Source organism: Zerene cesonia, chromosome 18 (genome assembly GCF_012273895.1).
Source record: "Zerene cesonia ecotype Mississippi chromosome 18, Zerene_cesonia_1.1, whole genome shotgun sequence".
Lineage (NCBI taxonomy): Eukaryota > Metazoa > Arthropoda > Insecta > Lepidoptera > Pieridae > Zerene > Zerene cesonia.
Window position 1 is genome coordinate 4,583,861 of NC_052119.1, and position 12,832 is coordinate 4,596,692.

The 12,832-nt window shown below is 32.0% G+C and overlaps 1 protein-coding gene across 1 annotated transcript; it reads left to right on the forward strand.

Moving 5' to 3' along the window:
- Positions 1-127: 127 nt before the first annotated feature.
- On the forward strand, positions 128-12,266 carry LOC119833746. Its single transcript, XM_038357911.1, has 7 exons — positions 128-264; positions 1,154-1,518; positions 4,496-4,737; positions 6,249-6,337; positions 7,793-7,992; positions 10,391-10,533; positions 11,065-12,266. Exons 2-7 carry the CDS (start codon positions 1,448-1,450, stop codon positions 11,229-11,231), a joined length of 912 nt encoding a protein of 303 aa, XP_038213839.1. The 5' UTR covers positions 128-264; positions 1,154-1,447; the 3' UTR covers positions 11,232-12,266.
- Positions 12,267-12,832: the final 566 nt, after the last annotated feature.

A 12,832-nucleotide genomic window follows, 5' to 3' on the forward strand; every position in this document is an offset into this window, starting at 1 on the left:
ACAGTTAATAGATTAGGTAAGCAAGTAAAATTGCATTCTAAATGGTGTAGGTAACTAAATTTATATTTTGAGTCTAACCTCGTGTAGTGCTGTGAATGAACAACTTTAAATTTTGCATTCGTGGTTCTGTCACTGTCATTTACAATTATTATCATTTGCCAATTGCCATCTTGGATTTCATTTTAATTTCAGACTAAGTTTGTTTGTAGTGCGTTGTTTTCCTGTAAAATGTTCATTCTTTTTTGTACAGAAACTCTTAAAACTGTAAGTACCTTTTAAGTATGACTTTAAGAAATAGGAAACGTAAAAAATGATATCTTTTAGAAGAATCTACGGATATTTGCTTCCTCTCGTGTTATTTGTAAAGGTCACATGTCTCATGTGTATAAAACAAAGTAGTGGTATGGTATTTAATAGACTTTTATATGATCAGTTTTTTAAGGTATGACTTATACATTGGTAATGCGAATATGTAATAATTTGTTTACTTTAACTAGATATTTGTAAAAACTGCCAGAACCTACATTAATTACATATTAATTCACCAGGTATAGAATTAGAGCAACCAACTTTTTTGTTCATAGAATAATTTTTTCAAATCATTGCAAGAATATAGTTTTACCAATTAGTACTATAGTGTAAAAGTATAAAATAAATGCAATTTATTTCGCTATTTTATATTAATTATAGGAAAAATATGTCTGTTAAAGAGAAGTTCCTGGAATAGAAACAAGAATACACATATGAAAATGTAGTGATATCCTATTATATTACTTTTTGGAACATATAGCTCATATGTATATACACAAAGCCTTTCTATTATCTAATATTAATAATACTTATAAAACATAACTGACATGACAAAAAAAAAATTCACAGTTTTTACTTTTCGACTTTATTATAGTTTAACTCATAGGTTTCAGATTGGTAAAAGTAGCCTTCAGCTATCTCCGGACACAAAAATCATATAATTGTTCCATTATGATGAGAAAGAAGGACAAACTAACACACACACTCACATGTCTAAGCATTACTAACGAATAAAAATAAACATAATGTATATGTTTTGTTGTATAGAAATGTACTACATATAATAGATACAATATAGTTGTATAATACATATACATATAGTTAATTATAGATTTTGTTTCAGATGCCTTCATCAACTCTCTGTTTGAAGTCAAGTGCTTCTCAAAGGGTGTCTTGAGTGTTGCATTAGTTATTGCCTTAGTTTAATATTAAATATTTTATTATCAATCATTATATTTCTTATTATATCCGCTACATGTCACACTTAAATCAGTGTTATCAGTTCTGCTCAAGATAAAACACACCTAGACTTATAATTTCTTGTGTACTATCAGTCGATTTCTTGCTTTTTCCATAAAAGCAGTCATTCTTTTATTATTTAAAAAAGTTATATCATTTAAAATTATATTTTGCGACAATGGCATCTAGTGATCCAGAGATACGGGACGGATTTACTCTACCTGTGTGGATGAAAACAAAACCAGTCAAGTGAGTATTTCTTAAGAATTTTTTATTACTTTTAAAAGTTTGTGTATAGTTTTTGTAAAATAAAGAGTTTAGCAATTTATAAATTGATGATGATTGATTATAGATAAATGCTTAAATCAAGAAACACTTTCCATATACTTTCTATATATAATAATACTTTCTATATAGTATATACATAATACTTTCAACTATAGCCCTTAAAACCTTGCATTGTATGTAGGTAAAATATACAAGGTTAAAAGTTAAGCAACTGCATTAGGAATGTTGGTATATTACGAAAGGCTTTGTATGACCTTATCTAAAATATAATACTAAAGGTACCAGTGACGTCATATCATAATAATTGTTGATGATTATGATTCGTGATGCATGTGTGCTAAAGTGATAAGTCAATAAATGGTTGCGACACATAATTTTTAAGTTAAATATTATTGCATTAGACTAATAATGATGTATATCGGACTTGAGATCTGTTGCTTTTTATAGAGATATAGATATAGATTTAATTTCAAAGACCGCACTTTTCGATGAATCTTTGAATAGGCATTAAACCCCTTGCACAAATTTTATGTTCTTTTAACATGTTTATTGCATTAAAGTACCTTTCTGTATATCCTTTATTTGTTTTTATCGTGAAGTTTTAGGTAACTATTGATAAAGATTATTTGTTTTCTAAATTCGTACCAGGTGTGAAGTCACGGTCGATCAATCGTGATTACGCGTCACAGCGAAAGACTTCGAACATGTTTATTTCTTTTGTTAGAATTAGGGTTCCGTGTTGTTGTAATTAGTTGTGCAATATTACGAAATATGAATAATATTGATATAATCAGTACCGGAATAGGTGCTTTGTGGGATTGCTTTAATCGACCTATTTTACTTACCAGTAATTAGAAATTTGCGATAGTGTTTTTGTACTTCTTAAGATAAGCATTTGTTTACGAAAGATAAATATGTATATAGTTTATTTACAAAAATGTCACGACTCTAGATATGTTCTCAACAAATTACTTAAATATAATTTTATTGTATTACCCGAAGATATTTTATTCCTAAGAAATATTGTCCATAAAGCAACGTCGCATTTAAGTTAAATTGCTTCCTTCATTTTGTAATGAACTATGCATATCACAAACATATAATTCATTAGCTATACGCCCCGGTTCCATCCGCGTAGTCATTTATAGCAATTGAAATAAAATAAACTATCCTATCTTTTAAGTTGGATCAAACTGTGCAGTTTGCATGGTATGCAAATTTACTCAGACAAATAACGTGACACGTAATTCATATTTATTAAAGATATATAAATGTTGATGGTGAACATATTATTCAGTCTTTACCTAAAAACATCACTATACGTTTGAAATAAGATTATTATTATAATTCGAGAATCTTCCTAATACCTTCACCGATGGAAATTACACTCCTCTAATTTTTCTTGGCATAAATTCATCTTGGCATTCACACAATACCTACAACAAATGTTATTAGGTATGTAATAAGGATACCAAGACTTTAGAAATAAATTTCACAAAATATAAAATTCCCTTGATTTTTCATTATGCAGAACACTGACCGGTGATTCAAGATATGTACGTATCAACATATTTATGTAACGGTTATCGATCATGCAATCGATATCAATCGATGAGAGAACTTTCTTTTTTAAATAATCTTTTTTTTTAATGAAGCTACATTATATTCGTGATGTAGCGTTAGATAGAGAATTAAAATATTGTTGTCCTTGATTTGATAACAATGCTTAGCCAGAAATAGTGAATACTAATTTTTCAATTTGTTTGACTCACGAGTCACGACACTAAGGCTAGGTTTTATCATGAACTAGCAGTCCGCCTCGGACTCGCAGATGGTACATATAAAGCATAGTACTTGGGTATTATGTACATATCCAATGGTGAATTCAAACGAACTAACAAACTCTTTAACTTTATATTATAAGTACAGATTTGCGCTCAGTTACAAAACATGCAAAAATAATGTAAATATTATTTATTTTGATAGTGCAACACCCCACGTAGCCCACGTTTTATCGCTCTTTGTTTACGAACCGCGAATTGTGTAGAAGATAATGAATTTGACTTTAGGCACGTATAAAAACAAATTATAATCACTATCAACAGAATCCTGGAGGTCTTGTAAGGTCACCAATCTAGTTATTTATAAAGATAATAAAGCCACACACTATTGTGCGAACACTTATGTTAGTCGCTACACAATTTTGGCACGTGCACGAATGTCTCAGTAGTGCCAAAGTGAGCTTGAATAATTCTGTTAATTCGATGTTTTAATTCAAGGAATTCTTTTCCTGCCTTTGACCTCTGCATACAACGTCACAGTTGTCATGTGCTTTCTCGTTCGAGGGAGTGCGCCTATAGTCAACTGCGATTGGTTCGTTCCTCGTGACGTCAACGTGTTATTTTTGTTTTGCTGCCTACTCGTAATACTATCTTGATAAGATAGAAGTTCTACAAACTAAACGTTGTCAGAGCGGCATAAAAGTGTTTTAGGGTTTATACAGCTCTTAGTTAACGTTACGACTTCAATGACATTTATCTTAATAATAATCTAGCGACTTGTTAAAATTTTTGTGTTAAACGTTCCGCAATGAATCGAAGAAATCTCTTGATACATTTTAATAACTATAATAGTTTAATATTGTGAGTAAAATAAATTTAACTAACTTTGTAATCGCTTTAACGTGAACCAGTTTAATTAAAGTGCAACTAATATGTCTATTGTATTATGTATATTAAACTATAAATTAAAGAAAATAGAGCAACCGGTCAAATATTATCATTTGTGCATGCCAAAGCAACTGGGCTTAAGCAAACTTGGTCTAGAATGGGGGTAATATTTAGTATTTATATCAAAGAAACAAAGCGTCTACAACACAGATATTCCGAGAAGGTGTAAGTTTTTTGTTTGTTTTTTATAAACGTTGCTTTGTCTGCAGAGAATTTGAACCATTCTCCACATCGCCGCCAGCGCCAGAGGATTCATTTTTCTACATTCGCTACCCAAAACCGGACATTCTGTTTGGAAAGCCGAAGATTGACAATGAGCTACCGAAGATTAGCAATGAACAACAGAGCGAATTAACGGCCGCGTATAACAGTATTAAAGAGAGGGATTGGTCCAAGCATACGAAGCCCTGTCAAGATGTACTGCACGGCATTGCACCCATCAATACCGCAGGTAATTCGCCAATAAAAGTTTTCTTAGATAGGATAGCTATTCAAAACCTATATATTTTAAATATGATTCAATTGAAATGAGTATATTATGTACCAATTATAACACTTTAATTTTTAGGCTAATATGCCGATATAATTATTATCTATTAGTATGTTATATTATACTGTTGTTCTCTTAAAATGATATCATTATGGGCGATTGAATGTAGTTAATCAATATATAACTACGTATATTATGCAGTTTAATAAACGCTTTCGTTAAGGAAACGAATATGTATAAAATCTTTAATATGCGTGAATAGATTTTAAGAGTCTAAAGAAATTCAAAATGACCTAAACGATCATACTTTCTCTTAACCGATCGCAAAAAAATGACGATTGACGCACAGTAAGGTAGGTTATGTTACGCAGCTACCTCGATCCAAAATTCGTTTTGGACTATACGCTAAATGACCCGCTTGCAATACATTCATACCTGCAAAATATGTACAAATTTTTCTGCATGTTTTATCAGTTTAAATACCTATGAACACATGCTATAGCATCTTGATTTATGATACAAATTCTTTGTATTCTAATGATATCATCAACACACCGCTGCGTCCATGTAAACAAAAACAACGTACGCTAACAAGCGATATACTGCCAGTCCTTTTCTCTCGACAATAATGCTATGATGTAACGAACGCGTAGAATAACATGTCATAATGGAATAAACCATATACGTCTTGAATATTTAATCTTAATACACTTGTAAACAAAGTGTTTTAGTTATCGTTAGGAATATCAAACTACACGCCTCTTAGCGATCTGAATATTTTGAATAGTGTGCAAGCCATAACTGCGGTCGGCGTGCTATTCGATTCTACGATTTGATTTTGCCCCGTTTTCCAGTGCGATTGATGCCACTCAGCTCAAATTACTAACCCGCAACTTTTAAGCCCGATTGTCTAACCTTATAATCGACGACTTCCATGTATTTGATTGTCCTGATCCAAATTTGAGTTATACAGTATAACAGTCTAGTACAGTTATACAGTGCTTTTAAATAGAGCATTTAGTAGTTAGTTTATCTCCAACATTTGCGGAACAAAGTATTTGTTTATTCAATAAAATATTCCAATATTGAAATACTCAATTTGGCTAACGAACTAAACCGATTTTCCTTTGTGGGCTCGTCTCCCATGACATTTAGAATTCTCGTCGATCGGGTTTTAAAGAATATCGGTCAAAAAAGTACTCTTAAGATTATTGACACTGCATGAAGGGCAATTCGCTTGTTAGGTAGCATAGCGCAGGCTTTATAGAACAATGCAGTCATTTCTAAATATAGTCTCAGTCTAGCTATGCGGATATTAATTCGTTTATTTTTTTAATCAACTATGGCTTGTATTCAGCATTCTGAGATTAGAAACGATATTTTTTCTAGCAATGAAGTAGGTCAATGTTAAAAAGGTTTGTTCTTTGTTTTCGTACGATTTTTTACTGTATTATAAATATGTTTATTTCCAGTAAATCCGTTAAATTCAAAACCGAAACCGGCGGGCACAGACGATGGTTTCAAAGGCGAGGGAGCGGCCTGTGGCAATTCTGTACTCAAGGTTAGTTCGCTCGATCGAATATGGCTGTGTTTGAATTTATTACGTCTCTAGTGGGATATTGCATAACTACTTCTAGACCTCTTTTGAATTGAATTAAGGACATTAAATGCAGAGTTGAAAATAGTATAATATAAAATCCTTCTGTTCGAATATCTTTATCCTTTCCAAATTTTATCGTATAATGTTCTTTTCTCCTATAGATATCTAATTGCTTTTTAATCTGCGTTGTTTAAAGTTATTAAAAAAATATTTATTTAATGTGTCTTGAATCGACTATCGACATCTAGACGGCCAAGGTTAGATTGTCATACTTGTGTATTGATGAACTCTTACAAGTCACACGTATCTTATCTTAAACATATAGGTAACTGTAATTTAAGAATTGATTGCATCAGGCATATATATTATTATTATTAATAATTATAATAAAAACTGTACTTTTTAATTACTGGAATAGAAGATGCACGTCTTTATTTGTCGGTAGCTGAGAACGCACTAGGCCAACCGCCAATGTGACCTGAATGCATTTGTGAATGTATATAGGTATAATTGACTGCACTCACGGAACTTCCGAGCTCATTGTTCTATTTCTGACACAAGTGCGCCACTATGTTAGTCATTTATTAGTACGTATGCGTCGAAATGAAATTACGAACCTAAATTTCTAGTCAATAATGTGGTGCGTCGATTATTCAATAACCACCTTTATTTATTACCTGTTTTAGTTTGATATTTCCTATAGTTTCACTTAATAGAAAATTTTCATAAATGCTCGTTCATATTTTAGCATAACATTTAGATTTTTCTGTACTAGTTACTTTAATGACGCTAATTAAGCATTATCACGTTAACTAAGGTTGAGTTGATTTTTTTAACATCACTAATTTTTCATTAATCATTAATTTATTATATATCTTATATATTATATTCCGTATTCCGTAGGAATATCGGAATAAAAATTTTGCCTATGTGTTATTCCAATTGTCCAGCTATCTACCAAATTTCATTGCAATCGGTTGAGTAGTTTTTGCGTGAAAGAGTAACAAACATACACATACATATACATCCATCCTCACAATCTTTCGCATTTATAATATTAATAGGATAGGATAGAATATTCATCCGCCAGGTCAAGAGTTAATATATAAATAATAATGGAATATTAAAGTAAATAAAAAAATTCCTTTATTTTTCCAAAACATTATACCTTACATAACTATGTATATTGCCTCTTAAACTAAAAAAAAATCTGTATCTTAAGAGCCAACCTTCCTCCTTATAAAGAAATTAATCCATATTTAATGTACAAGCAGAACAAAAAATTGATCAAGTAAAAAAACAAAAATAAATTAATTGCTACAGTTGCTTAACACGTAAAAATAAGAAAAAAAATATTGACATATTCCGGTCCATTATATTTTTGTTATTATTAACTTCCATTAACAAAACTTGCAGGTGGCAAATCAGATAGTATCGACGCGTTCGTCCCGCGGGTTCACGGTCGCGTCGCCGGGCGAGGACGCGCCGGGCGGCGCCGCGAGCGCGGCCGGCCGGTACGACCTGATGGCGCGGCGCGGCAGCAGGAGCCTGCCCACCACGCCGCTGCACTCGCCGCCCTCCAGCCCGAACAGCAGGCGCAGGATGTGCAATAATCGGTTAGTTGGGAATCGTATTCCGTATTGTCTTATGTGTTAAAGGGTGGTTCGCTTCCGTTGAGAAATGTTGTCACTTATTTCAGCCTTATTTTTTATTGCAATATTCAGCCACAATAAGTATAACTGAGGATTGGATGAATGAAACTTTCCATTATTGAATTCATTCATCCATTCACTCATTCATTCATTCATATATCTTTTAATTCGTTTAATTGATGACTACAGAACGTAAATGTTAAACGAAATAAAACAATGTATAAGAAAAGTAACAAGCCTTATTGCTTCACCAGTTCGTCGGTAATAGTTTTATTGAAATGATGTAGTTGCGTTACTGTTTGTTCTGTTTACTGTGACTTTATGTTGCCTTATATGTAATGTAATGACTTATATATACTTTCCACCCAGGGCTTCGCCTGCGTGGTCAAAGAGAAAAGAAACTATAGATAATACCTCGTTCCCTTTGGTTTTTTTGGGACCAAAACTATCCTATGTCCTTTTTTCGGTCCAGTGGTTTAGGAATGAAGAACAGATAGATAGACAATCACTTTCACATTAATAATATCAGTAGGAATTATTATGTATGTTGTAAAAAAACCTAAATACACGTTCAAAGATGCTAAAGAATTATTCAATTTGTCATTCTGCTAAAAATATAACACCTTCAAATATTGCAATATCAGATGTTCTCACAGTGTAAGCTTGCAACGAGTCGCACAATGTATGTTTACATTTTGATATGAAAATAGTTATTGGCATGTCCATAAACAATTACTAATTTCTATAGATTTTAAAGTAGGCAATTGAAATATCTATTTTAATTAAAGGTAATATGCATAATTATTAGTGTGTGATCGTTTTAACCGACTTCATAAAAGTTAAGGTATGGTGAGGTAAGATTTCTTACCTCATAACTTTTTATTGTGTGAACCGATTTTGATAATTGTTATCTCCCGTGTTGTTCTATTTAAAATCTTCTAATATTTTGTAAAAAAAAATGACATTGTAGTACATATTTATACTATGATATAGCATTGCCAATGGGCTATTAATTAAAGAATTTATGTGACACGAACTCGACATTATCGTTTTGTCCCACGTGTTTTAATGAAACTCACGTGTATACATTGTAATATTCACATTAACACAAATTGCCGTAATCTACGACGTCATAACTTAACAGACATCGAAACTGGAGCGAATACTTTATGACAATACGTTAGGCTAATTCCTTCCTAGGCTAGGCCTTTCTTGGTCCGCGAATATCTCAGTGAAAAATTAGTTTTTCCTTAATAAAATTTGTTTATTTAGAGCTCAACCTATGCTGGTTAGAATCTGTGTCGAAGGTAGATCCATCCTTTTCATTCAAATGTGACAAATTCAATAAATTCTTGTCTGTTATTTTTGATATGTGTAAATAGTGGCGTACTGTACTGTTATTTCTTGTTATTGTTCCTCATTTATTCAAAGACGGTAAAAACTATTTTATTATATAACTATATAATTTATTGATATACTGGTGTGTGAAAAGTATAAGTTATTATCGGTTCGTGCATGTCCCATAATTTGTTCTGATGTATGTCAGATGCACGTCATACATAACTGCGAATTCCGCATGCACTAGTTACCGTTTCCCCGCTGCGCACACCTCATTGTTTTAATTGATAAGTTTCTTAGTAGAAATTATGACAAATAAACCTAATAGTCACCTAAGTGTCGATTAGGTTATGACGTCGTTGACCATAATAGATTTGTCCGATGTCATTTAACTCACCGATCATGATAGGAATTGACTAAAACATTAGAATATAATTAAGATAGTATAGGTACTTACTTAATTATATTCACATAAAAGTAATAATATGTTACTATAACAGATATGTGGCAGATTATCTGACATTCTATGTTTATGTGAATGTTTATATAGTTATAACAAGAGAAATTGTAGTATAATAACTGCTTTTTATGCTTAAAACATACTGTGCATAAAGTCATGAACAACAAAATTATTTTCACATTTTTCTTATCCTAGTCTCGATTTGAATAATGTTTCTATTTCTTACTTTAAAACCTGTATGTGCATAGTTTTTTTCATAATCTACACAAGACTGATTTGCATCTTCTTGAGAAAAGAACACACACACACACACACACACACACACACACACAATAACACTCACTGCAACTGTTAAGGCTGCTTCAATTGTATTACTTAAACACAACCATTTAAATCGTTTTTAAGATATCGGTACAATTAAGTTTAAATAATTGAATATAATTCCATTAAATAAATATATATAATTTCAGTTGATCTCCTCCATTAAATCGTTTTTTAGTCGTCACTACATTAAAATTTAAATAAATAAAATTTCAATTCACATTTTGATCTCGTCCATTACAGTTACTTCACATCGCCCTTCGAGCCGTCGGAAGACGCGCACGGCCGCTCGTGGCTCACGATGGCTCTGCTCGGCTTCAAGAAGGACCTGACTACGTCGACCTCGACGCTTGCTGAAGAAGAGATCGTTGAGAATAGATTACAGAGTGAGTGTTTATTTCAAGTTAATGGTGTGTTTTGTTAAAACTAAGGCGTCGTGAGAGAGAGGAATTTAATTCTAATGACGGCGGCCTGTACCGTTTTTGTTGAGGCATGATAAATCATAAAAATATAATAGAGATATTAATAAAATTGCAAATAATTGTAATTAATTATTTGCAATTTTATTAATTAATTTGTAATTAATTGTAATTAATACTATACAGATGGTTGATAAAAATAGTTTGTCATATATTTAGGATCCAAAAATGTCAAAAAATACATCGACGTGTATTAAAAAGTTCCTCTTATAAGAGAAACGTCTTTAAAATGATTATTATAATACAAGGATGATTCTTGTAACCTCATATAAAGACCAAAAAGAAAAATCTCTTAAAGAATCAACTGCTTTTGTCTTTCTTGAGTCCGTTTTCTTGAGTCTTTTTGAGTTGTTCAATTTCTTTCCTATTTTATTTATCATTATTCGTAGATAAATATGACGATTGTATTAATATTATTAATATGCATATTTTATACAGGCGGCAGCCTTGCAGAATCCGTCGAAAATCTCGGTCCATCTCCCAAAATGAGAGATCCTAAAGTAATCACAAACGATTCACCGAACCAAGCCAAGAAGCCGCCAACCTTCCGACCCAAGCCGTCTGAACTACGCGAAATGAACTTTTGGTCACCGACTTCTATGTAATATTAACAATAATATATAATACAGTTGACAATTTTCGCTTTCGGTGTATATCTTCTCTATAATATAGAATAGTTATGCAGCTTTTAAGACAAAAAAATACTAGTTTCGTAGATGTTTAAATTACGGATTTTTTATTCACATATCTTTCTGTAGAAACGATTGTTAGAATGAAAAGCGATAATCGTCACATTTTAATTTTAGTTTCATATTTTGGCAATTTAGGTCTTTCTAAATTAGCTTCATTTTGGAAGGAAAAATTATGGAAGTATTGCATTTTTATTATCAGTATTTGGATTATTCAATACACAGCGAAATGGATAATCATATTAAATTATAAAGCGGCGGAAGAGGTTTGTAGGACTGGTGAAACGTATTTTGTATATTAGTGTCTTTATAATAAAAGAAACGTAGGAAATTGTTACATTAGTTCTTTATTACAACTTTGACAGGAATTAGTTTTTCCAGCCTACTATTCCATTATATGTAAGGATCATTTCATTCGCTATGTTATAATTAACCATAAGTATGTTTTCATTTCATTTAGATTACGTTATAATCGAGTTTTAGGTTCTTCTACTTATGCATAGCTAGCGTTTGTTATCCTTCTCTATATAAAACAAAATAGTTTAGTTGGTAGTCTGCACCGTTGAACATAATAATAATATTCTGTAATGTCTGTGATCAATTTGAAGGGTATATTTTTGTATGTCAAGAGCGGATTGATATTATATTCATTTGTTGTTTCAATGTCGACCATAAGATGTAGAGGATAAGGTCTATTTACAATTGACGAGGAATGGAAAGGTGTTTATGGATATGACAATCTCAATAAAAAACCGCCTGTTTAACGAATTTGATGAACACCTTTGCGACGGGAGCTTGGAGATGGGTTTTATTACCGTATTATTAATATTTTATTTGTATAATTTTAATACATTATAATGAACTATGTGTGTGTTATCATGAGCAGTTAGAATATAGTTGAGAAATAATAAGAAATGTATGTTTAAGCAAATAAACTTCTCTCTATTGAAATTGTTGTTTTTTTTTATTTCGGAATCCACTTGTATTTTTAGGTACTTTTAAGGAAAGGAGAAATAGAATCGACCTGATCTTTATTAAAAAAGTACTTCGCTACCGAGCTGATGGTTCGCCTCATGGTAAGTCTCCGCTCATGAACATTTGTAGAGGTAAGGCCTGAGAATATGTTCCTAACGAGTAGGGTTTATGGGAAAGATGGGCAACAGCACATCTCCGGCTTTAAGCATAGTAGCATTCGCATGATACTATTTCACATCGATCTTCTGTGGGGGTGTGGTCGTCTGTTGAATTTGTGCTTGACTCGTACATTGAATTTGACCTTGAGAATAGAATGCGATATATTTTATTGACCTTTATTATTTGATGTCTACCTGAACTTTTCGTTTTTATTTTCGTTTTCCTTTTCGCTTTCTAATCTAACTAGCTGTGACCCGCGGTTGAAACCGCGTAAGCGTGCTGCGTAACCGTATCCCGTAGGAATATCGGTATAAAAAGTGCCTATGTGTTATTTCAGTTGTCCAGCTATCTACGGAGCAAAATAGTATTATTATTCACCAATA

What these genes read in the sequence shown, in the direction of transcription:
- LOC119833746 (XM_038357911.1), top strand. Translation starts at nt 1,448, where the DNA reads ATGGCATCTAGTGATCCAGAGATACGGGACGGATTTACTCTACCTGTG. An exon ending in TGCACCCATCAATACCGCAG is followed by an intron (nt 4,738 to 6,248) that starts GTAATTCGCCAA and finishes GTTTATTTCCAG; the next exon opens with TAAATCCGTTAAATTCAAAA. An exon ending in CGTTGAGAATAGATTACAGA is followed by an intron (nt 10,534 to 11,064) that starts GTGAGTGTTTAT and finishes TATTTTATACAG; the next exon opens with GCGGCAGCCTTGCAGAATCC.